Genomic DNA, 27,536 nt, shown 5'->3' with positions numbered 1-27,536 from the left:
ATACAACGGTGTCTTCTGTGATGTAGAAACTTTGTGGGAACCACCAAAGTGAATCGAGCGCTAGCCAATCACAGGCTATGAACCAGCCAATGCTAAGCAACGGCTGGGTAAACAGCCGTTGCTAGCTAAAATCTAGTTGCAGTGAATCGACCGCTAGCCAATCACATGCTAAGAACCGGCAGTTGCTAACTAAAGCCTACAACAATACGGACAATGACGTGTTTTCTGTAGGTCCGAATCAAGGTTATGTTAGAAGATATAGCTCTGACTCTGGCTCTGATCTGGCCATGAGCCCCAGTCGGGGCTCGACACCAAACCAGACTGACTGACTGACCGTCAGTTGCAATGTGACTTTGACTTTGACTCTGGCTCTGACTCTGAAAGGTCGCGCCATAGCTCAAGAGGTTAGTCGCTGGCTTCCTACGGCAGCGGCCCGGGTTCGATCCTGGGTCTGGTCAAGATTTGTGGTGGACAAAGTAGCGCTGGGGCAGGTTTTCTCCGAGTACCTCGGTTTCCCCTGCCAATCTTCATTCCACCAATTGCTACACAATCACCCTCACCTATCATCTGGGGCTGGTACAATAGGCCCGAAGTGGCCGCAATACAAGGGACTTAGTCCCATGCCACTAGCAATAAAAAAAAGAAAAATAGCGATAGAAACTGCTCCTTCCTTACCCCCGTGCGGATTTAGGGTCGAATACCTCCACCGTGACCCTGCGAGTCGTAGGAGGCGATGAAAAGGGAAGTCTCAAATCCGAGACAGTAAAATATGGTTGCAAGTCCCAAGAGATTCGGACCCGAGAAAGACCGCGCTGGCAAGGGCCAGCAGCATATGCAAAAGACAGACCCATCCTCTGGTCAGAGAGGCCGCCCCCTCAAAACAATACCGTAACTGTCAAACGGTAATAATTAATAACTGGTCATGAGGCCCAGATGGGGCTCGACACCAAGACTTACTGACTGACCGACCGTCAGTCGCAATGTGACTTGGACTTTGAAACTGCTCCTTATACAGGCTCGGCAAGGACCACCAATACACATCACCTGCTTAGCAACGGATATTACTGTTGTCAGGAGTGTCCGTTCATGCTTTGCCTAGAAATGGACGGCCTACTGTTGCGCATTCGTTGCTGTGATATGTGTTTACCGATCTGTTACTCGGTAAAAATTTATCATAGGGAAAAACATTTCGGATAAAAGTTAAATAAAGAAGTGAGTCACAGAATTTGTGTTCGCTACACTTTCAGTTATGTCCTTCTGCAGCTCGAGAACTGGCCTTGCCCTCGCCCATCGCCCCACCTGAAAAGTTAACATTCAGGAATTGAAAGTCTAGAGGAAATATCAGAACTAAAGCGCCAGAATTGTTACGATATGCATACATTTCCACACTTGTTTTTGGTTTCAGTTCCTGAATTTTTCAGGCGATTTCCATATATTTGACGTGATTTTGCCACGCTTCAACTTAGTCTGCTTCCTTGGATTCACTAATCTTCAGCATGTTTCATTAAGCCGCGGCTTATGCTGCTTTAACTCGTAACAACCGCGACCCCTTTTGGCTGAATTCTTTATAATGTCTCCAGTAATTTCCCACGCCCTACTGATGCCCACGTTAGTATCCAGATTTTCAAAAGCTACAAAATTCTTTTGAAATTCAGCCTGACACTGTCATTTAATTGCACACGTTTGTAGCTTTGGAGAGTCTGGGCGTTAGTGTGGAAGTTAGCAGGAAAGTACTCGAGACAATGTTATGGCATATAGACCCACTGCTAGGCAACGACAGCGAAACAAACGAGACAACGGCTGTTGCTAGGCAGCGTCCAGCGCGCAACAATGGAAGAACGGTCTGCTCCGAGGCTATATCAGGCGACCGACCGAGTTCAGTTCAATTAGTGAAGAACAGTGCAAGAAGTGAATAGTTGGTTAGTTAGTGAGTTAGAGAACAGCAGTTTAGTCGTTGTGAGCTCAGCTGGTAGCCGAGGCAAAAGGGCATTTCGGGAACCCAGAATAAGGGGAACGTTCGCCGTTGAAAGCCGTTAGTGAGCAACGTCTGGTGAAAACACAGCAGACTTAAAAGACTTAGTACGAGCTGTAGTGAATTGTAAGAGTGTGTGAATAGGCGACAGCGCTATAATTACTTGTAGTTAATAAATTCAATTGCCAGTCCAAACCCCATTTATAGTCAATCTTAACACGAAACAATATCAAAACTCTTCCTAGCGGCAGTCTGCATTACTAAAAGTTTAGGGTGAATGAGTTTTTCTCAGTCGCAGAAGACTATGAGTCTGGTGATACCGCGGCTTCCGATGGCGCATTTTACTAGCATCCCCTGTTGACAGACGAGTATGTAGCACTGCTTGAAGATAGCTGTCAGGGGAATCTTGCCTCAGTGCATTCTGTCCGCTACGAATCCCTCTCGGACTGTTCCGCTGCTGATTTTGAGGGTGGCTTGTTGCCGCTTGCAGGCCACAGTCCGTGCTGCGAATTCCATCCTCATGAATTTCCACGGGAAAGCTCACTGGGCCCTGATACAGAGTCGGACTAACATGTCCCCATGCGGCAGTTTCTGTCTGGCTGGATACATTTTCAGATGGACACAGACGTGAGATGAAATTTTCTGCTTACATTTCTCCATTATCCTTTGCAAAACAGACACTTACGAACATCTCAGGTCCATAGTCTGGCAGCAAAGGAATTAGGGGTTCCGAGAGAGATCGTGTATGTACACACGTATATATATATATATATATATCGCGTTTTTACATTCACGTTTGTGTGTGTTTGTATAAAAAATTAGAACTAAAGTTATCTATTTCTCATATTTGGAGTTTACAACCTACATCAAGAAATAATACTGGCTTATCACTAGGGACCAGATTTTAATGCAAATGCATATTCCTTTCTTGCAACAAAAAATGCTTATCTGGATATATGTATGTATGAAATACTTCATTTCTTAAATTTTAGACATGGTTTGATGGTGCATATAAATGCATATTTTGCTCTTTTATGTATAAGCATAATATTTTCGAAGTACTTTATTTATGCTGCATATTTTCTTTTTATAATGTTTATCATTATATGTTTCTTTAATTTTGTGCTCAAATTTTCAATCGTCGTCTTGTGTATACAATTTTTCTTTTCCGTATTAAGATATGCTGCATATTTGACTCCCAAAATTTCGTCATACAAATAGCAAGTTGAGTCCGGATTCGTGTCTCTGATGCAGTACCCAGGACGGGACTCCCTAAGACGGGATTTCCCCGATCCCTCTATTCATAACCTGCCTCATCCGCATCATCAAAGTGGCTGCTAAGGGAATAGACGGAAACGCATTCACGTGTAGCTGCTAGCAACGCAATATACTATTCAACCGATAATGGACTTCATTTATTTCTTTCCAAAGTCTCCATCAGGTTCGCTACGCGTCTTCATTTGGAGCTGGGGGTCATTCATATTAGGGGTAATTAGTCTGTTTTTAAGTTTGTTCAGCTTTTTGTGGTCATGCCGAAAGTGAAAGTAAGTCAGAAAACTAAATTACAGCTGTATCAGCGGGAGTTCGAAGGAGAGATGATAAGCACGGATAACGAAATTCTTTATTGCCGAGCGTGTGAGAAAACAGTTGGTTGTGAAAAACACTTTCAAGTGCTTCAGCATTATAATTAAATCAACGAAAAGTTCTCCTGTCCAAAAATTGTTTGGTGAATGTTCTAATAATAGTTTCTCACAGTTCTCCTTTGACTTATGCGAAGTCTTTTTAGCGGTAGATATTCCGCTGTGGAAACTAACCAGTCCTACTGTAAGAAACTTCATAGAGAAGTAAACACAGAGCAAAGTGCCGGATGAATCTACTATGTGCAAAAATTACGTGAAGCAGTGCTACGATCTTACAACTGAAAATATTAGAGATAAGATTCAACATAATTTTTGTGGGTATCAATCGACGAAACATAGGACTTTGAGGGGCTGTTATTGCCAATATTATAGTTGGATCCATTAATAAAAGTCTTAGCATAAATCTTCTTGCGGTACAGCACTTTGAAACCACAAACATATCCGCAGTTTCCGAATTTCACATCTCGTTGCCCAACAACGGTTTGACATGTCACAGTATGCAGAGTACAACTGAAATTTTCACGCAAGAATACCCAAGAAACAAAATGGTTATATATGAGGCTATTCGAAATATCTTATCAGCTTATACTATTTACACAACCTTCAAATGGATAAGTAATTTTTTAGACAATAAGTATTCAACAACAGAGTAGAACGATTGTTGTGTTTGAGTATCGATTTAGTTCTATCGCGCTTTTTCATTCATAAGAATTTTAAGATCAGATTGCAGATTATTGAAAATTTTGATCCCAGCAAGCATATACACTTCTGGAAGCATGAGAGGTTAGCAATTAGTATATGGAGGTAGTGCTTGGATCTTGTGTTAACACTGTATGTATCTGCATTGGTCTGAAAATATTCTTCGTTATTTGTAATGAAGTTTATTAATGAAAATATATGTTCGCATGGAAGAGTTAGGATCTGCAGTCTCTTAAATAGATTTCTACAAGAATAGTGGGATTTGACACCCATCACAAGTCTAACAATTTTCTGTTGCAATGTATATACTTCATTACAGAGTGAAAGTAAGCAAAATAAATTGATTTGAGAGTGTCAGTGTTGCTGATATGCAACATAGCTCTAACTGTATAGAATGCTCCACTTAACTTGGAACCAACTGATTGATGTGGTTTCTCGACTTTCAATGGTTATCACCTTGTAAGCCAAGGAATTTTGTTTTCTGCTTCTTCTATATATATATATAACTACCAATCGGAACTTCGCCTTCCGACGAGCTGATCTTCCATCCAAGGAGTCCTACTGTCTATAAAAATGATCAACGAAACAGAAATCAGCCCTATGCTCCAAAAATGGGAGCAAGAGGAAGATAAAAATCATTATGTCCAATATTTAGTGGATATTGTGGTGAGTTTTTTGTAAATTTTATTGCATTTGTTACACCTACATTGGGGGACAGCTTGTTTGCAGAAAAGCACATGCTCATTTGAGAGAGAACTCTGTTCAATAGTATGCAGAATTCGTCAAAACATTTACTAGAAATTATGACATTAGTGTCATCAGCAAATCAGATCCAGAGGTCCGGGTTCGATTCCCGGCGCTAGCAGATTTTTTTCGGAGAAGTAGTGGGTCTGGAACGGGGTCCACTCAGCCTCGTGATGATAATTGAGGAGTTATTTCAAGGAAATAGCGGCTCCGGTCTAGAAAACCGAAATTAACAGCCGTGGGGATTCGTTGCGCTGACCACGCGACACCATCTACCCGCAAAAGTTGGCACTAAACTTCGCCGACGGTCGCTCCGTCGGTATAGTTCGCTTGCGGACTAAAATCACGTAGTCATCAGCAAATATTAAGCGTACTGATGAAGTGATTAGTGTAGGAGGGAGGTCATTTATATAAATTAGGAAAAGCAAAGACTCTAAAATTTACCCCTGGGGAAATCCATGTTTTGTTGACCACCAGTTTGAGTACGTACTTTGGCTTACATTTAATGATTATGTTTTAGTCTTTTGTTTTCCATCTTTTAGGTAGGATCTGAACAAACTTACTGTTGTTCCTTGAATGCCAAAAAATGATGCAGTTAATAAAATTTCATAATTTACACAGACAAGAGCTTCTACCAGATCACAGAATATTTCATCAACATGCATTATCTGATTAATATATTTGAATACACTGTATGTTAGCTTAAAGGCTGCATTTTCAGTGGATATGCCTTCCCTGAAGCCAAACTGTTCTGAGACTAGTATGTTATTAGTCTGGAAATAATGGCTTGACCTATTGTGCATAACTTTCTCAAGTACTTGAGAGAAAGTAGTTAACAGTGAAACTGGCCTGTAGTGTGACATACCAGTCTCGTCTCCTTCTTTGTACTGTGATCTTACTATTGAAATCTTAAGATGATCAGGGAAGATCCTTCTGAATAGAGAAATGCATAATCTTCTAAAATTGTACTTGTTATTCAATCATAACCTAATGAGCTTTTAGCTTTGAGAGAGTGTACTATACTCGTTATCTCAGTTTCAGTGGTTGGAATGGTCTTAGCACCACAGAATTTTCTAGGAAATGCGTCTTTTAAAAATGAAATTGCATCACCTCACTCCTAATGCAAGATTAGATTCTCAGTAATTGTCAGAAAATAGTATTGAAGGCATCAGCAATTACTCCTGGGTCCTTTATTTCTTCAACAATTTGTAAGAAGAGATGGCATCTCTTCGGTCAGATGCAATTTCCCTGTTTCATATTTTACTATATCCCAAGCTGTTTTTATATGATTATCTGATTTTGTTATAAACCATTAAGTTCTTTAATACCTCTGCTCAGGATTTTGCAGTACTTACTGCAATGTCCTGTCATGTGTGGATTATTACTGCTCCCCCTGAATAGGAAAAGTACCTTCAAATACATTTAGAAAAATATATAAAAAAGTTAAACTTACATTTCGTATCCTTATTTTTGAGAACATGTTCCCGTGTTTCTTTTTCTAATAGATGCTGAAATTGAGCAATGGTTTCACTGTTTATATTTCTGGTTCTCTATTTTAAGGGTATTAAATTTACTTTTGAAGTAATAGTATTTACTGTAAGGAACTGAGCATCATGGTCTGAGAGGCCGTTGACTATAGGAGATGTGCAAGAAGAGCTTAACCTTGTACTATCTTTAAAAACTTTATCAATGGCTGTACTCTGGAATTTTGAATTCTTGTTGCAAAATTCACAGTGTGTGGTAAATTGCATGTCTTTAGTATAGAGCTTACCTGTTTCTTCTGTTTATTTTGAATGAAATAGTTTATGCCCATGTCCCTGTAGATTATAAACTCAGATTTTTGTTTGCACAAATATTTTAAAGTTGCATCTAGCCTTTCTATAAATTCATTAACATATCCTGAAGAAGCTTTGTACAAGCTTAATACCAGTATAATTGGGGTATACATTTTACGTATTACTTAAACTGCACACATTACGAAGTCCCCCTCCTCCTTGCCATGATGAGGAATATCACTTTTACTGAAATGTTGTTCTGACCTAACACAAAAACACACGCTTCACTTCTGTAGGTCTTTTCGGCAAAACCCCTACCTAAAGAGTACCCATTCATTTCGAGGTCTTGCAGCTCCTGTGCAACCATGCGATGCTCACTTAAACATAATATGTGAGGGTTTATGTTGTCTATTTCAAAAGAATATATTAACTCATCATTTTTGCTGCTAGATCCTCTGATATTCTGGTAAAAGATCTTTATTGAGTTGGATGATTCTGCATATTGTTAGTGAACTTCCTAGACTGCAGGACTGCATTTAACATATGTTGAACACCTCTGTGCATTTGAATTTAAGCTAAAGAAAGGAGAAGCCCTGGGATCTCAAAACAAAAAGAGTAAAGCTTCTGTGAAGTCACAGTCAGTGAAAAGGCTCAGGGAGCAAGTTATTTAGTAGGAAAACTTAATGCCCAGAAAAAGAAAAGTCACGCAGTCGGTGAGAACCTAATAATGCCAGCATTTAAATTTATAGTGGGTAAAATGCTGGGACAAAATGCGGTATAAGAAATTGAAAATTTTCAAGTTTCAAACAGTACTGTAAACAGACGTACTGATGACATGCCACACGATGCTGCACGGGTTTTTTCTAACCAGCTTGATGAGTCAACAGATTTCGCCAATAAAATTTATGTAGTAGCATTGTAAGCTTTGTAAATGATGGTGGAATTTGAGAAAAATGTCTCCATTGCAAAGAGCTGTCCCAAATAAGCAATGGGCAAGATATATTTAACTGTGTAGGCATCTATACTGATGGTGTTCCATCAGTGGTTGGCTCCATTAGAGATTTCGCCTCTCCTGCGCCACAAAAGGGTTGGGGGGAGGGGGGAGAGAAAGAAAATTCTGACATCACAACACACTGATTTATTCACAGAGAGATGCCGGTTTAAAAACTCTTGGAGATGAAATGAAAGAAAAAGTTTTGGATAATGCTACAAGAATGGTTAATCTTATCAAACAAAGAACAGATCACTTCAGAGTGCGAAAACATGGACAAACAGCACATGAATCTCGTGCTACGTACAGAAATCTGGTGGGTTAGCAGAGGAAGATTTCACAAGAAGGTGCATTAGCTGAAAGTAGAATTGCATGTTTATTTTCAGGAAAACAGTAGGCCAGATTTTGCAAAGTGCTCTGAAGATGAAGAATGGCTGGCGAAACTAGCCTACTTAGCAGACATTTTTCATCAAATGAATCAGGTGAACAAGGCCCTGGAGAAACTGTTTTGACTTCAAATGACAAGATTTATTGATTTAAAAGGAAACTGAATCTTTGGAAAAATCATGTTACGAAAGGAAATTTTTAATAATATATAATATAATAATTCTTATGCAGGAGTTCCCTGTGACTTACAAATTATTTCAAGGTTTCCTCCTGTGCAAGGAGGTTGAGAAATGCTGGTATAGACCAATCGGTTAATGCTCTTTAGGAAAACAGTCGCAATTTATCGCGTGAATCATACAAGATGCATGAATACACTGTGTGGGCAGAGTTTCAAATATTAAAACAGATGGTTCAAATAATAATTAAAATTATGGAAAACTGAAGATCTTTGAAAATAAGAGGTAGGCCTGGATAATGCCTCAAGTAACATGAGGCACTTGAAAGAAATATGTAGACTGAAGTGATTTGTGCACTGAAGGGGCATGTGGATTGAAGTGATACGTGAAGAGACATGTGGAATGATATGATACATGGATTGAAGAGAGATATGGGTTGAAGTTATGAGTGATGAGATGTGTGAATTGACGTTGTATGTGCACTTAAATGATATATAGAATGAAGAGGTATGTGGACTGTAATGATATGTGAAGATATATCTGGAACGAAGACATAAGCCGATTTAAGTGATTATGTGAGTCGAAGAATAAGTTGACTGAAGAGATATATCAATTGACGTTTTGAACAAATGCAAAGGACACTATGATGTTAATGACTCCTTGAGAAGGTAAACGCAGCTCATTTGGTTACGGAAGCCTAAGGACCATTACCATTTTGATAAGCTCCCGCAGTTGGCCCTTGCCTGAATTAGATAATCGAGCCTAAACCCTCCAACTCTATTTCCTCAAGAGCCTTTATAATATTATATTCCCATCTATGCCTGGGTCTTTCAATTAGTATGTTCCTTTCAGGAGGTTTTCCGACTTGCCCATGCATTTTTCATCCTTCTGTGCTAATGTGGTATGGCGAATGTCATTATGTTACAGAGCTGCACAGAACGGAAGTGCATTTCAGGACTTACCAAGGATCACAGTTCCTACGAAGAGGCTCAGCGTTACGCTTGTGAATGTTGTGAATCTCTGAAACAGAGAAATGAATAACACAATAAAAAATAAAATCTAAATTTTGTGACGATAGTACATTAGTACAAATACGAGTGTTATGTTTCTGGACATTATACATAGTCATGTTCTTATCTAAAACACCGTCCTGTTTATATTGCAAAACACAAAGTTTCGGAGACTGGATTCTGTCTCCGTCCTCATGCAAAACCTATTCGGTTTAGCCCAATCGATAGAGCTAATTCCTGTCTCCGGTTTTACCTGAGGACGGAGACAAAATATAGTCTTCGAAATGGTGTGTTCTGTAATATAAAGAGGCCGTTTTAGATAAAGATAAGACGATGGATAATACCCAGCAACATAATATTTATATTAATAGAAACTACTTAAAACTGCAGGATGATCCATCTAAAACCGACGTCATACACTGTATTTCGTACCTAAATGAACGGACCATACAAATGAGTGTCCGCAAAATATTCTGCATGAGTCCTCCGTTGTCCTGAATAGATGTACCAACCCCAACAGCATCTTCAGATATATGTTCCTTGGATTGTGTTGGCAGACTTACACGCATTCTTCGAGACAGGCCGACAGTAACGGAATGTTAATCACAAAAATGCCTCGAATGTATACTAAGGTATAAATTAAAATTTCCACTGTGATATTGTTTTAAATGGAAGACTGTTTTACAGAACTCAGTGCAACACAGCAGAACATATACTGAATTGCATATCGCTACATCTCGTGAGCTTATGCGCTCTATGATGGGCCAACTTGAAGAAAGAAGGGCCGAATATTCCGCCTCAGTACTCACTGGAAAGAAAGGAACTCAGTGTCCAATTTAAGAGTAAGGACACATTTCAACTCATCTTCGGACGATTCCCAACAATCCTCACCAGCGTTTGACTTAATTCATTACGAATGGACAGAATCCAAGATTTGCATTCGGTACGTCCCGTGTACAAAATCTCGACCAAGGCATAGGTTACCTTGATAAGGCTGTTCGTGGATCTTCCTTCAGTCCCTAAAGACAAGCACCTGGATAGTACCTCGGTATCCACAGGTAAGTGCCTCGAGAATACCTCAGTCACCACAGGTCTCAAGGCCGCCGGATTTGAGAGGTCCGGCCTGTAGTTACGCAGACTTCATCATTTCGATGCATTTCCACTTGTTTTCGCAATCTTCTCTCTCTCCCACAACATGTTCTCACCTCAATGTGACCTTGCAGAAATGGGATGCGAGGATGTGGACTGCATTCATTTGGCTCGCTATAGGATCCAGTAGAAAGCAGCTAAAATCTCCCCCCCACCCAAAAAAAAGAAAAACTTTGGGTTCCATACAAGGCGAGTAATTTGCTGGCTAGCCGAGAGACTTTCGGCTTCTCAAGGATGTCTCCCGTGGAATCAGTAAGTTTAACATCACATTCTTGAAGAATCCTGCAAACCCCGAGATCCTGCCTCGTGTCCGTCTATTTTTCTTAGCCCTATGTCTCAATGGCATGTGTCGCCACACAACCTTGAAGAAGTTCACTTAGTTTCAGAGGAACGTACTGCCTCCATCATCAGAATAGAAGACTAAGCCAACCACGTAACCAGCAAGAAACAGGCGGCAATCAGAGCTGTTCTTGCCTCTTTCATACCTGGCTTACTCATAGGCCCTATGAACAGAGGCATTACGTTTCTCCGAAACGTCGGTAAACTTAAGAAGACTACATGGCGCCACACCCCGCAAACAGTAATCTTTATTCTATAACACATTCGACGTTTTTGTACAAAACATGTAAGCCACGTTTGTTGAATGCAAAACTAGGAATTGTGGCGTTACGAAACGGCATAACATGTAAGGCAGGAACCGCAGCTTGTGCTCCAGTTCTACTACATCTATCCAGTTATCTCAGCGACAGATTCTGGATATGAACTCAACACCGAAGTCTGGGAAGTCTATGCTCCTCTGAGACTTGACCGATTTTTATTTTTAAGAGAAATACGTATATTTTGGGTTGGGACGGTTGGGACGCTGTCCCATAAGAAAGCAGTCTTCATACCCACTGTCATAACCTCAAATAGACAGTACAGTTGCACACTTCCAAACGAACCAGAGTTTGGTACGAGTACTTTCAGTGTTTTAGCACCAAATTCTGAAAGTATGGAAAAAATATTTATCACTTTTTCGAATGTTCGCAATTAAAATTTGGAAAAAGTTGGCGTATTATCATCTGCAAGTGTTCAGCCTGTCGGTCCGTAACAACTAGATAAAGGATGGACGAATTTTCATGAAAATTTCACAGTGAGGGGCTTTACCAAGATGAGTTAACATGTTCTGTTTTCGGTTACAATCTGGCGACAATAGTGAACATTTTGCGCGAATCTGGAACTTAAGTCGCTGAACATTTATCGGGGCGAAAAGTGTTTGGAACAAAAGTTATAGAGCAAAACGAGACACATAGATTTTATATCCGATATATAGGATCTAAGGCTCTCACAGACCGATTACAGTGGCCGCTCTAACACTGGGACCGTGGGTTCCGATCCCACTCGAGGCATGGATGTCAGTGTAAGTTTATTCTGTGTGTAGGTAGCGGTCTTGAGACAGGCTGATCCCCCGTCCAAGGAGTTCTACCGACTGTGTACAGATTAAGAAGCTGAAAAAGCGGCCAGGATCCACAAGAGCTGTAGAGCTATAGACAGACAGAGATTCTCACAGCGATATTATGAAGAATTCTGTCCCTGGGATATAACGCTGTACCACTGAAAGTCTCCTCACGTTTCAAAGGAATGTGTCACCTTCATCTTCAGACTTTACGCTACCTGTTCCATGCTGGCTCCTTGCTTGGCTCATCATCGATCCTAAAGATGGAGGCGGCACTTTCCTCCGAAACCTTGGTTGACTTTCGACGGATTACATAGCGTTACATCGCAGAAGACCAAAATTGTTATATCTGACACATTTTTCCGAATGTGTTATTGTTGTCAAAGCAAACAAGAATGACTTTGTCGTAACCAGGAAAGTCTCGACGCAAGAATCGAGGAACTTGCGTGAAAGTTTACGCTACGCTCGAAGTTTCCTGACTTGCTTAGCTTTACAACCGCCGAACGTAAGAAATGTCGGCCTACACAAAATAAATATGAAAGAATATAATATATCTTGGCATTTTACATAAACTGCATACTCACAAATATTTGGGATTTTTTTTCAGTACACCTGAGGTTGATCTGGGATTTTTATTTATAATATATATATCTCAGTTAGCCGCAAAATGAGAGTATTCTAAGAGTCTAAATTGCAGATTCAGCGCACCAGGAACCACGAATGGCACTTATAGGGTTAATTTGCCATTATTAACACAAACCATTAAACTTACAGTAGCTGCGTAGTCTAAGGCATGAACTGTCTTCGCTCGCTCGAACGCTGGGATCGTGGGTTCGAATCCCAATCATGGCATGGATGTTTGATGTGTGTATGCGTTTATTCTGTGTTTTTGTTGTCCCGTCCAAGGAGTCCTACCGTCTGTGAAAAACAAATGATTACAGAACCAAATAAGAGGCCGGGCCCTGAATGGGCTGGAGAGCGACTCAAAAAAGAAATAAACTTACAGTATTGACATTTACATTTCTTGCACTGACTGGTGCAATTGCTAGCCTGTGCTAATAGAGGAAGCACAGAGCCTGGATCCCTGCCTCAGTCTACCGGGCGCGGTGTTTTGAGAGAAGTGCGCGGGCGACTGGCAGTCACGAGAAATTACATAAACTCTCCTGCTGTAACTGGTGGTGTTCTCAAGATGGGACCATTGCAGCACAGGGTGTTCCTCAAGCAGCTCAACTCTTCATTCGGAATGAGAGAATCGAGAATTTCTCTATTTCAACAGTGGACTGCTAATAATACTGCAGTGTTTGTTTTGTGTGGGTGTGAAACTTTGTCTCTGCCCCTGAGAACAGAATACACATTGGCAGTACTTGAAGTTGGTTACGATCTGAAATTTACGAAGTAATAATTTGGTACCGCGAAACCACTTACCAATTATGTGTGGCGTAATCATCTTCTGCCGATCACAGTGGCCGCGCTGTCTGAGGCATGAACTGCTTTCGCCCCTTCGAACACTGGGGTCGTGGGTTCGAAGCATGGATGTTTGCTACGTTTACTGTGTTTGTGTTCTTCTGTGTAGGTAGCGGCTTTGCGACAGGCCGATCAATGAGTCCTACCGACTGTCTATATGATTACGAAACTGAAGTGAAACGAAGCATTTCACAGATATCATATGCTCCAGAGAAAAAGCAAGAGGAATAGTAATTAATTAATCGATTATTTTCTACGTTATGTTTTTATTTATTATTGCTAGTGGGGTGGGACCAAGTCCCTTGTACTACGGGCACTTCTGGCCTATTGTACCAGCCCCAGATGATAGGTGAGGGTGATTGTGGAGCAATGGGTGGAATGAAGATTGGCAGGGGAAACCGAAGTACTCGGAGAAAACCTGCCTCAGCGCCACTTTGTCCACCACAAATCCCACTTGACCAGACCCGGGATCGAACCCGGGCCGCCGCGGTGGGAAGCCAGCGACTAACCGCTTGAGCTATGGCGCGGCCATTTTCTACGTTACTCTGTGGTGATCTAGCAAATAGTAACACCTAAAATGGCACTGTTCATTATCTGATTTCCTACTTAAAGTGTAAGGGCACGCGGTAGCGTAGTTGGTTGTGGGACTATACTATAATCCTGAAGGTCGCGGATTCGAGTCACGATGACGTGGATTTTTTAATTTGCCTAAATCTTCCAGCCGCACTACGGCCCTGGGGTTGACTCAGCCCCTAACAGCAATGAGTACCAGGAATATTCCTGGGGGGGTAAAAGGCGGCCGGTGCGTAAAGCTGACAACCTTACCGACATCTGTGAGACGATTGTCTAGAAAACGTGGGAGCCTCGATGTCTCACAACCCTATGGGCCTTCCTGTTACAGGGATAGCTTTACCTTTTACCCTTTTTTTTTACCTACTCAAAGTGTCAAGCTGTGAGATCATGTGTAATACATAAATATACTGTGAGCAAAGTCTTTTAATGTTGAAGCAGGTACTGTGACGTAGACGGTAAGACGTGCCTGAGATGGTGATGGAACGAAAATTTTCTTTTACCAGTCTTCGGTCCCGAGAACAGGGGAACCGCTAAAGAACGAATCGCGGTTGCCCTCAGGTGCACCTGTTTAAGGGATGGCAAATTCCTGTTGCAAACGGGACAGAGTTGTGTCACTGTTGACAAAGCAGGCGCGGAGAGGACGAGGTTCTGATAGCAGTGAAGATTCATGAAATGGAGTCTGATTGTTCCTCCTTACCAGAATACACGGTGTCATAACCCAGAACACCAGGATCTGAATATAAAGAAAATTGTTGGACATAAAAACAGTAAAATGACGGGCCGAGAATTCAAACGCAGAGTGTATACCGGTATTCTGCACATGTAGCATGAATAGGACCATAAAGTTACTAGATTATGGGCTGAATGACTGGGGGGGGGGCAGTACGCGATCCCCGGAGTGGACAGACCATGGCGTTCATACCAATTCTGGTGCTCCCTGATCCTCCAATTCACTTAGCACTGAGAGTTCCTTCTTACTGGATAACTGACCAGAGCTCGAGGCCACATCCATTTAGTGCCAAGTTAAAACTTCGTGAAGCTGTGTCTCTGTTCTTCCATACGCCGCCATGTAACCACATGTTCTGCTCTCGAGCCTGAAGCTAAGCAGTCTGAATTGTGTCCAAGTGTCCCGCTGTTTTCTGCAATGGAGCGTGAGTCCACTATACTGTCATGTGTTTATGGCTTCGTGAATAATAATAATAACGGTATTTTGGATTGGATGATTGAATTTACTGACATATTCTTCACAATCACTCGTAATCACAATAAATTATAGCGCTGTCGCTAGTCTACCCACTTCACAAATCACTACGACACGCTAAGTCTTCTCAGTCTTCAGTAGTCATATACTTGCAACGGATCTATAACAGTCTCACTGAAACTACAGTACACATAAAAGTCTTATTTTCACATGCTAAGTCTTCTCTTCACAGGCTGACTTACAACTGACAACTGAAGTACGACTGAACTGAACTGACAGTTATTGTTGTCTTCTCCTTATGTAGTCTCGGGTCGAACCACAACACAGAAAACACATCCGTTGCCAGCAATGGATATATGAGAACCACACAAAAACACCTCTTGCGACACCGGTTCTATTGTCGTATTTACAGCGCCGTTGCATAGCAACGAAAGTTATCTAATTGTTGCCTGCTTATTCGTTGCCGCGGGAATGTGTTTACCGAGCCGTTGCCTAGAAATGGGTCTACATGTCACAATACTGTCCAGTGTTCCGAGCGCTGCATACAGAAAGCAAGTACAGCCGGGCTTCCGTTTTTAAACAAGTCTCTACTTTTCCAGCTCAACTGAGCATACGGTAGCGGTGCCTCCGTCAACAGTGACCGTTGCTACGCAATGGTTCGTAAACACATTCCAGTTGCTACACAGCAGATTCCAATAATGTAAACAGTTGGACTACAACAACTGAAACGGGGCGTTTCTATGTGGTGTATGCCGAGATGTTATAAGCAAGGGACGAAGTCAGTTGACAGTTGAATTCTGTACGAGAGACTGTGAAGATAGGACTTGAACCGGCGGCAGAATAACAACCACTGCAGAAGCCGTTACCAAGAAACGTCTAGTAACAGACAGAGAACACAATACTGTTCTCTAGTGAACTGTAAAATGTTAAAATAGCGATAGTGTTATAGTTATTTCTAGTTACGACCAATACATCTATTCACCAATCCAAACCCCCGTCTATAATCACCCATACATGTTGCAACACATTGCATCCGTCACGGGGTCACGCTCTTCAGATGACACTCCACACGTTACTTCGGTACAGGTGAAATTGTCTCCGCGTGCTCAATTAAACACCTCGCCATGAAGACGTTTTGAGAGTGGAGGTATAGCTCCATGGATTCTTAATCTCGGCATCAGATACAGGTAAGTGGTCAGTTTTACGCGCCAGCAGCTTTACTGCCGGGGGAACAACCCCCGCCAACCACTGGACAGGAAGTTGGGTGGTTCCCAGAATAAATCGTAATTCTATGGTAAATGTCTTGCTCGTGCCGGGGGTAGATCTCCGATTCCTCAGTGGTCCAGCCCATGCATAGTCACTATGCTGACTGAGCTATTTGGTAAGGGCACGAATGAAGCCTATTGCCCGCCCTAGCTTCATCGTCCTCATGAGTGAGACTGTACCACGTGATTCCATCGCATCTTCCACGGCACACATCCTCCCGCCTTGATCCGGAGACCGGCTATCCTGACTATGGCTCTTCGTGATTTTTCTCAGTCACTGCAGATAAATGTCGGGATAGCACCCAAAATTGGACCACGACAGCTTCCTTCCACATCCACTTTTAATTAATTATTCATTAATCATTGCTCAATTCGAATTCATATTGAGTCGGCTCCCAGCGTCGGTAAGTAAAGCATTCAGTGGAGTACAGCTGCAATACAGGGGCCACAATGCCGATGAGCTTCAAATTTATAACCTGGGGTGTTACATTGTATTGTTAATATTAAAACTTACGCGTTTTGCGCGCACACAGTGAATTTCTGCGTTTCGTATGAGCCTCGCAATACACACTGCTTGTTTATCTAAGGAGCATTAAACGGTCAAGTCGTTTAAATGGAGTAGCGATGTTCTCTGTGAGGTACGGACTGAATTTTCAGATACCCTTCAGAAGAATTTCATGCCTCAATAGAAATGAACATCTACCGGAAACACCGGACTTCTACACTGATAGCCTTCTGTCTGATAAGAATTGTGTTTATTTAAGCACGCAAATATTTCGGTGAATCTTCCTCCGTTAAAAGCCAAATGACTACAGACAATCTAATCACCTAGCACATAAACGGAATTAAATATTCTTCAAAAGTGACACAAGTGTAAGTTCCCATTTGATGCAATTTGAGGAACAATTCTGTGCTTGTAATTTCGTATTGTAACATGTAATGGCTCTGTAAACAACAGCCGTTGCTAGGTAATGGTCGCAAGAGATTCCTAACACGCACCAATGGACTTACTGGGAGGGCGGTTTCTCTACGCGGTTCGTGCGAGAGCAACGTGACACAAAAATGAAGTTGTTAGGAGATGTGTTTTCTGCGCGGTCCGTACCGAGGTGTTATAAACAGGACAAGTCTAGGGTTTAGTTTTGAAAGAGTCGTCGACCAGCAAGGACGTGAACACGGAAGCTGAGGAATCTAGGGTGTTGGAAGCCGTTACCAGACAATGATTTGTGAAGACACAGCAGACTCAGAAGGCTTAGTACGTGCTGCAGTGGACTTCTGAGTGTATGAATTAGCTATAGTGCTATGGTCACTTGTAATTACGTTCTGTAAGCGTTCAATAAATCCAATTATCAATCCAAACCCCGTCTACAGTCACGCCATCACGTGACAGTATAAAATATTCGAGACAATGTTTATGTCTGCCTTATCAAGATATTAATGAAATCTACTAAATCGACAGTTCCACCGTTACATGGATTCGATTCATCTACCAGTTACTGATTTTTGTTGATGCGACCCTCAGTTCGAGAGTAGATTTATTCTGTCACATTTCAATGGTTACTAAAAGAATGAGGAACTGAGCCTGGACAGCTCAGTCAGTATTGCGACTGGCTACGAGCTCGACGACCGAGGGTTCGGAGTTACAGTCCCGGTAGGTTCACGTAGTCCAGACCGGCTCTGGGGACCACCCAACCTCCTACCCAGAGGGTATTGAGAGCTCTTTCGCCGGGGGTAAAACCACTGTGGGGCGAAGCTGACCACTCATCTCCAACTAGTGACGAGGTCAAGAAAACATGGGTCTATACATCCACTCCCCAATATGCCTTCATGGCTTAGTGCCTAAATAGTTATGCACATAAAAAACGAAAAACACGAACATTAGGTTTAGAATAAAGAGGAAGAACTTATTTCAAGCAACATTTATGACTAAGAATGCGAATTTCATACTCCTGTCCTCCTCCTAATGTTTGAGATATATGAGTCGAATTTTGCTGTGATAACCTGCTGTCTTGACTTATTCATGCTTCAAGGCATTAACGGTAAGCCGCAGTTGCTCTGCTGCGCAGATAGTACAGTAATACAGGCAATGTCCATAGTGCCGCTTAGTTCACGTAATACATGACACTAATTCTTCATTTAACAATTTGCTGGTCATCCTGTACATGACACAACCGTATAGTGGGTTGAACTGATGTTGGCTGTGTTAGACTCCAGCCACTTACTTCCTCCACACTAAGAAATTGCACTGCAATTAGGCTCGGAGCACAATACAGAAAATGCGTTTACTTTTTCTTTGTTATTGCATTAAAACCTGCAAATTGTGAAATCCCATTCAGCCTTACTGTCCGCTGTATCAGTCCAGAGCATCACGTACTGTATTTCTTAACACTGCCGCCACCCGTAATTGTGTAGAGATCACTGGAAAACTAGCGTAATCTCCGTTGAATTGTTAACGGAAAGTTTTAATTATTTCAACGTTTCTCAAGAGATCCGCCTGTTGAATCAGTGCAAACGAACGAATGTATTTCAAGCGAAAAACGTGTCCGCGTATATATATATATGTGTGTTATCGAGTCCGTTTTATGACCAACGCCATCTGTCAGATACTGAACATAAGTGCAACGCAAGAAAATAAACACAAAAAACTACACTTTTATATAAGATTCTCGTTCTGCGGAATTCTATTTCGCTTAACCATTAAAAGATCTTGACAATTAGACTTATCAGAAGAACAAGGTTATTATTTTCCGACTGTTTCTTAATACACATATTTTCTTGACCAGGTGTGAGCCTATTCGCTCTTTAAGTATGGGTCTGCTTTACGGACTTGTGAATTGTACTCGTACAATACGTGCAACTTGTGGCTCTGTGTGGGTGTGAAAAGTGGTCTCTGACATTAAGGGAGGTACATAGACTGAGGGTGTTTGAGAACAGAGTGTTGGGAATTGAGACTTCTTTCCCCTTTAATTCCTTGACTTATGATCCATGACTGCATATGCGTTTGCTCTACTAGTTGTTGCGTGTTATTTGCCGAGCAGTAACGACGTTGCCCCGGAAACGCTACAGTGACAGCTCAGGTACCATTGCTTAGCAACAACGAGTAAACAATCGTTGCTATGTAAGGTCTGAAACAACAATGGATCGTGTTGCCTAGCAACAGCTGTGTAAACAGCCGGTGCTGAGCAAAGCCTGCAATACAGACAGTGACATGTTTTCTATAGGTCCGACTCTAGGTTACATAAGAAGATAAAACCCGTGTGGAGGCGGGATCGAATACCTCCACCGTGACCCTGCGAATCGCAGGAGGCGACGAAAAGGGAAGTCTCAGATCTGAGACAGTAAAATATGGTCGCGAGTCCCAAGGAACTCGGACCCGAGAGAGACTGAGCTGGCGAGGACCAACAGCATATACAAAAGACAGACACGTCCTCTCGTCAGAGAGGGCGCCCCACAGAAGCAAGACCGTAACTGTCAAACGGTAATAATTAATAACTGGTCATGAGCCCCATCTGGGGCTCGACACTAAGACTTACTGACTGACTGACTGACCGTCAGTCGCAATGTGACTTTGACTTGAAGCCAGTGGTTAGCCAGCACGGACAGATGGACAGCTCTACAGATCGACATTCTAGTGAGAGTTGTTAACACGAAAGGACCGACTGTGAAACGACTTGTTCAACATTTTATGTTATAGTTACGTATATTTGGACCGCAGATGAACTGACAGGAGGTTGGAGAAAACTGCATAATGAGGAGCTTCATAACTTATACTCTTCTCCAAGTAAAATTAGAATGATAAAGTCAAGGAGGATGAGATGGCAGAGCATGTAGTACGAATGTGAAAGAAGACGAACATATATAGGATATTGGTGGGAAAGTCAGAAAGAAGGCGACCACTGGGAAGACCAAGGCGTAGGTTGGTGTATAATATTAAAATGTATCATACAGAGATGGGATATGGTGGTATGGACTGGACTGATCTGGCTCAGGACAGGTACCAGTGGAGGGCTCCAGTGAACACGGTAATGAAACTTCAAGTTCCATAAAATGCTGGGAAGGTCTTGAGTAGGTGCATGGCTCAACTTCCATGAAGTTAGTTATGTGCGGAACTTGGACTCGAAAAACGTGTGTATAAGCAAGTGCCGAGAAGAATGTTCGGAAATAGGACCGAGAGCGTGATAGGAGGGTGGAAGGAAATTACTTTATATGAAGCTTAATGACTTTTGGTCTTCACCAAATATTGTTAAGGTGACCGAGTGAAGGAGAATGAGATGGGCGGGAGAACTGATAAATGCGTACATAATTTTAGTCAGAATACCTGAAGGGAAGATAACATTCAGGAGACCTAGGCGTTCGTGTTTGGATAATATGAACGTGGATTTAGGAACTGTGTGTGAAGGATTCATCTGGCAGGGACAAGTGAAGGATCTTGTGAACAAGGTAATGAACTTGTCGGTGTTATGGAAGGTGGGAAGTTTCTTGGCCGATTGAGGAACCATTAGCTTCAAGAAGAACAACTTCCACTGTTATAACCCGTTGCCAGGGAACGGCTGATGCAGACACGACAGGCTAAAAAAACGTTTAGCGGGTGCTGTGATGATTTGTGAATTATGAAGATTAGCGTTGGCGCTGTTAATTCCTTGTAGTTCCGAGTGATGTGTATAAGTGGTCAAAAATCCATTCACCAATCCAAACCCCGTCCAGTCACCCATAAATCGTTACCTCTCCATTATCTCATGATTCACCGACAGTCAACTGAGAGCGTGCCAAGGTCTGCATTCGTCATTCGCCTACTCGAAGAAGCGAAGTCAGTAACGAGGAGATTAACTAGAATTTACGGGGTACTCGGTTCGATGCCCAAATAGTCTATTGGAGAATTTTAAGAAAAATTCTTGGGCCATTTAAATTTTCATTTACACTGAGAACGTTAAAAGCCGACGGTTAATGCCGACCAACATTCATTTCTACATCTCACTAAATATTTATCAGAAAGAAATATTAGGATAAAAATCTGTGGAGAAAACGACAGATACATTTTCTGATTTTTTACAAATTCCCGGTTTCTTACGGTTTCCAGGACATCATATTTGCTTCACTTTTATAATGCAGTGCTGTACCGCAATGCTACTATGAAGCATATATTAAGCAATTCAACTATCCATCTATCTACCTATCTATCTGTCTGTCTATGGCTCTACAGCCCTCTATTTGGCCTTGCCAACTTTTTCAGTTTCTTGATCCTATACACAGTCGGACTCCTTGGACGGAGGTTCAGCCCGTCCAAAGCCGCTACCTACACACAGAACAACACAAAAACAGAATAAAGGCACACACATATCCATGCATTGAGTGGGATTCAAGCCCACAATCCCAGTGTTCGAGCGGGCGAATATATTTCGTACCTTAAGGGACCCATACATGTACGAGTCTGGCTCGGCGAGCTTGACTCGGGAGCCGGGCTCGGATTAATTTTACCACAAACGCATGAGCTGACTCCCAACTTTGCGACCCACACACGGACGAGTTTAGCTCATTGGAACCCGAGCCAAGTCGGACTCGCGAGTAAGACTCGTACGTGTATAGGCCCCTTTAGGCCGCGCGGCTATTGAGATCGACATTCACTGACCTAAGAAGCATTAATTCTGAATTTTTACTCTTTCAGTACACAGTTCGGGCTTTCCGTCAATCTGAGTATCGTTGCTTGTTGCAAAGGAAGAATCACGGTAATCTTAATTGTGACCAAGAGCCTGTTCAGTGTACACAGTGTGCTTATGTGACCTTTTTCCTTACTTACGCTCGTGAAACTCTTTCTTAAGTTGAGAGTTATTCTTTCTTGAATGTTGTGTACTCTACACTGTGATGATGACAAGGAAAATGACCACGTCCCGGGAGAAGAAAAGATACTTCTTGCAGCCTTTCTAAGAGCCAATATTTTTCACTCGGTTTGCAGTCACAAACTGTGCCCGTCCCCGTAAACCTCACCGCAACAGAACAAATCAGCGCTGGCGAGTCGCTTTCTCCCCACGTGCCTACGTGAGTGGTCATCTCTCTTTCCGATGATTTGTTGCTGTTTACGAGGCTCTGCTCTTGACCGTAATCCAAATTATGTAAAAATATGTCGCAACGGAGGACAGAAAACAAACAAGAAAGGTCAGGTTGTAGTTTTCATTGTACCAGGCCTTATCAAGAAGTCGACACGCATGCGTGGCATGGCTACATGCTTACATGTGAGCGATTGTCTGTCTGCTCCACACTGACAACTCAGATTTGTGAGGGAAGCAATCGGAACACTTTGTTCTACACGGTGATCCATTTAAATCGTACCAAAACATGACAACACAGTACTTCATCTCAATGAATATAAAATATTGTAAAGTGTAGAGACGTTGCTATGCAACGACCAAGAGATGGGCGATATACCGGGGCCATTTCTGGGCAACGGCTCAGTAAACATGTTTCCGTTGCTATGTAGCAGATTCTTTATAATACAACAGTTGTATTATAACAATGGAAGAGCCGTGTTTTTTACGTGGTCCGTGCCGAAAGGTTATAAGCGAAATACAAGCGGAAGTCATACAAAATCATGATAACGAAAATGTTCGCAATACTGGACAAGGCGAAGCCCGACACAGAAAGTATAAGAGGCTTAAACTTGGCAGCGGTCAAGCATACGACCGTAGACTGCCGTTGTAGCGGAAGATACTAGAAATAGGGCATAATCTGCTGTACTGAGCCTGGACTGACAGAGGCCCTGTATATATTTAATACATTTATTATCATGTTTAACATGTAAAATGTAAATATCCTTTACATTATGATAAATGGGGGCACGCGGTAGCGTAATTGGTTGAGGCACTATGCTACAAGCCAGAAGGTCGCGGAATCGAATCCCGATGAGGTCATTGGGTTTTTTCAATTTACCTAAACCTTCCAGCCGGACTATGGCCCTGGGGTCGACTAGGCCTCTAACATAAATGAGTACCAGGAATATTCTTGGAATATTCTTGGGGGTAAAGGGCGGCCGGCGCGTAGGGCTGACAATCTTACCGCCATCTATGAGCCGATTGTCTAGAAAATGTGGGAACATCAACATCTCACAGCCCTATGGACCTCCAAGGCCGGTTACAGGTATACTTTTACTTTTACTTATGACAAATGACTTACTACTACAGACAATGACTCTGACAAAATACAGACCCGTCCTCTCGTCAGAGTGGGTGCCCCACAATAACAAGACCTAAACTGTCAAACAGTAATAAATATCTGGTCATGAGCCCCAGATTGGGCTTGACAACAAGATTGACTGACTGACTGACTGACTGACTGTAAGTCGCAATGTGACTTTGACTTGAGCTTAGTTGAAAGTGAGCTCTGTACGGGAGTCTTGGAAGACATGACGTGAGTGCATGAAGCTCAAGAATCTTCACTGTTAGAAGCCGTTGCCAGGGAACGGCTGATGAAAATACAGCAGGCTGAAAAATGCTTAGCGGGTGCTGTGGTGATTTGTGAATAATGGAGACTAGCGGTGGCACTTTAACTGCTTGCGGTTCCGAGTCGTGTGTATAAGTTGTCAAAAATCCATTCATTGACCTAAATCCCGTCGAGAGTCACCCCTAAATTGTGACAACATAAAGGAGCGTCCATGAAACATGCTGTAATTTTCCTCCATAGTTCAGGATAAATACGTTAAATTTTCCTCATCATGCTTCGACGGCCTCTTCTATAATTTCTGCCACAATGATAACCCCGGCATTCTCAGGAGTCGCTTTCCGTCGCTGTATGCTTCCTGTGTGGTTTTGGTACGCGCGTTCCTTATGAACCCCCAACAAAAGGAGTAAGTGGGTGTCAGATCCTGTGTTCTGGGTGGTAGCCATCCCTTTGCAATGATCCTGTCTCAGAAGAACTCCTTCACCATAACCGCTGTCGGACGCATGACACGCAGGGCCATCCAGCTGAATTCAGCCGTCCCTTTCTTAAGTTCAAGCGACTGGGTTCTTTGTCAGATGAATCGAATCTGTGATGCAGTGAGGAGGAGGAGAGGGGCACTGGTTGGACAGAGAAAGATGGAAATTGGGAAATATCACTGATGTTAAAATCACAGACATGGGTCGCACTGGGTCTGGCAGGAAAATACACAGAAATTCTAAATTACTGTCGGGGTTCACGTGGCCAGCAAGCATGGAGGTGGTGGCGTTTAATTAACGACCCTCCAAACAGTCGTCTGTGGTATATTTAACTGCAGAGAAACTCGTTTAGTTGATTTTTGTGGGCTTCAAGAAAACGTTTCCTGGATTCGATCAGCATCTTCCTGCGAAGTGCTCGGTCTTCGCGCTTCTTTTCGGCGCAGAACACTACAAGTCTCTTGAAACTGCCTGAACGAACGTCGGATAATATTACCTGAGGGTGGATCTTTTCCATGTTGAGTTCTGAAATGACGTTGCATTTTTGACAACGGACTTTGTTTCGAAAAACCGAGGTACGCACATTGTTTTCTCTTGAACAGTCACCATTTTCAGGTATGACGTCATATTTTCTCCAAGGCATCAATGCGGCGAGTACAGAGTTGCCAAATAAAACCTTTTGAGTTACACTTTCATATTCCATAAGCAGTTTTATTCTGTTGCTCGATTTGAAAAATATATACCCTGGAAAGCCTGACAATAATTTAAAATCACATTGTAAGTTTTCACTACAGTAAACTTGCATGCTATAGTAGGCGCAATAATCCGCTAGCACTGTCACAGAGCTACAGAATTCTGGGCTGGCCCTTACAGCCAAATTTCTTAAAGCAGATGCTTGGAATATTTAGGCCCTGTGAGCTTAAGCAGTCAAGCGAGACTGAGAAGAGAACAACTGAACTGACAGAACAGCGAGAGTAGAATTCCATATTAACTACGGACAGGCAGAAGGCACTCGGTACTACTGAAACAGAGATTACTGTCACGTGTTCATACTAACAACATGCATATACAGGCAGTGAAAACGTGTCCCTTGCAAGTACGCAGCCTGAATTCATCTAAATCATATTTAAACATTCACTTCCTACATCACAGAAAGCACACCGCGCCTGAATTACAGTGGTTAACGCTGTTATCTCTGTTAGAGAATCTATCTATCTATATGTCTACCTGTATATCTGTCTGTCTTTCTGTGTCTGTCTGTCTGTCTATCTATATATCTACCTATATATCTTTTTCTGTCTATCTATCTATCTGTCTGTCTCTCTCTTTCTATCTATCAATCAATCAATCAATGGCTCTACAGCCCTTTGCTGGGCCTTGGCTGCTTTTTAGTCGGTAGGACTCCTCGGACGGGGGATCAGCCCGCCGTAAGGCCGCTACTTACACACAGAACATAAGCACAGAATAAACGCACACAGACATCCATGCCTTGAATGGAATTCGAATCCATGACACGAGTGTTCGAGCGGGCGAAGATTGTTCATGCCTTAGACCGCGGCCACTCTGATCGGCTTATTGTGAAAATCATACGGGTCAATCCATGTGAAGTCATCCAGAGAGGTCGTTCACCATTTTTAAAAAAATTCATATTTTGTACACTTATTTCTACATATTTTTACACTTCAAAAATATTTGTAAAAAATTGTAATCCGTTTGGTTCTCCTGGTACAGCCGTCTTTATAATGCGAAAAAACGCGTTTTCGGCTCAAATGGTGGTTTGCGTTATCTTCTGTATCTCGATAATTATTGAAGCTAGAGACTCTAATGAAAAAAACAATTTGTTCCTCATGATATGAACAACAAATCATATCATTACAAGTTTTTACTCAACTCACTTCCTCTAGGTGTAATTAAGCTTGAAACTTACCTTTCGATTTGGGGAAAAAACGCTATATTTGACCTTCAGAAACCAATGGGAGGGGGAAGTAGCAGATCTGTGGTTTCTATCCTTTGTTGTTACCTACATGAGGAATATATTCACGTAGTTTTGAACCCCGTATCTATTTTCCAAAATATTACAGGAGCTTCCAAACTTTGCTCTGGGCCCAAAATCGGCCATTTTCAACATCTCATATCTCCGGTGGGGAAGCTCCGAAGTATTTGAAATTCGTAGAAAATAATGCTCTATTCTAGAGTAACTTGGGCTTAAAATTACAACTCTGATATTCAACTAATAGCGAAGTTGTGGACACTTTGAATTTTACAGATTTTGCAGAAAATTGTTCGTTTCTCGTTCAAGACGAGATTCAAAGTTTCCACTGGGCAAATTAACAGGCTACACTTCACCCTTCTGTCTATTACTACAAGGCGGACACTATAAGAAAATGCCCAAGCTTGTGTACAGTCAGTGATCATGTAAAGCACGATAGAGCCACAGTTTGTGTCTTCCAAAAATTTCTTATCGCCGATATAAAACAAAATGTGCCTTCAGTCAGGAAAGTTATTTATTTCAGTGATGGCGCTGGAAGCCAATATAAAAACAAAAAGAATCTTTCCAATTTATGTCATCACTAAGAAGACTTCGGACTTGAAGCAGAATGGAACTTCTTTGCCACCTCGCACGGGAAGAATGCCTGTGACAGTATTGGCAGCACCACGAAGAGGCAAGAAGCGAAAGCCAGTCTTCAAGGAACTCATTTTAATCAAATCATGTGCCCCCTAGAACTGTAAATATTCTTCACAGAAAATATCCCAGGGATAGTTTACTTCTTTGTGCCAAAAGAGGAAGTTTCAAGAAATGAAATCATTCTAAAATGCATGTTCCAAGAGTGAAAAACTGTACCCCATACAAGAGAAAAACACCGGGTCGTTCCCCTGGAGGGAAACGCGGTCAGGTGTTATAAAACATCAAGTCCGATGATTTCGAAGACATCGTGATAGTGGACACTTACTGAACTACGTGTAATTTCAAACACACTGGACAATTTTCATCGGAGTACACAAAGACCTAATACAATTGGATTCAGGTAAGCCAATTGTTGAGGTATTGATTTTTTGGTAAAATTCAAAGTGTCCACAACTTTACTATTAATTGATTATCAAAGTTGTAATTTTAACTACATGTTACTCTGGAATAGGGCACTAGTTGCTATGAGTT

At 42.0% G+C, this 27,536-nt stretch overlaps 1 protein-coding gene across 4 annotated transcripts in view; it reads right to left on the bottom strand.

Annotated features, from left to right (window-relative positions):
• Positions 1-27,536, bottom strand: part of LOC111875299 (dual oxidase maturation factor 1) — a 181,181-nt gene that overhangs the window by 50,662 nt on the left and 102,983 nt on the right. For all 4 annotated transcript variants that reach the window (XM_023871424.2, XM_023871428.2, XM_023871427.2 and 1 more), the window contains exon 3: positions 9,347-9,404. In XM_023871424.2, the coding sequence (XP_023727192.1) occupies positions 9,347-9,404 (58 nt within the window). The remainder of the gene's footprint in view (positions 1-9,346; positions 9,405-27,536) is intronic.

The sequence above is a fragment of the Cryptotermes secundus genome, unplaced genomic scaffold (genome assembly GCF_002891405.2).
Source record: "Cryptotermes secundus unplaced genomic scaffold, Csec_1.0 scaffold1406, whole genome shotgun sequence".
Classification (NCBI taxonomy): Eukaryota; Metazoa; Arthropoda; class Insecta; order Blattodea; family Kalotermitidae; genus Cryptotermes; species Cryptotermes secundus.
Note: the sequence above shows the minus strand (reverse complement) of the source record. Positions and strands in the feature narration are given on the sequence as shown.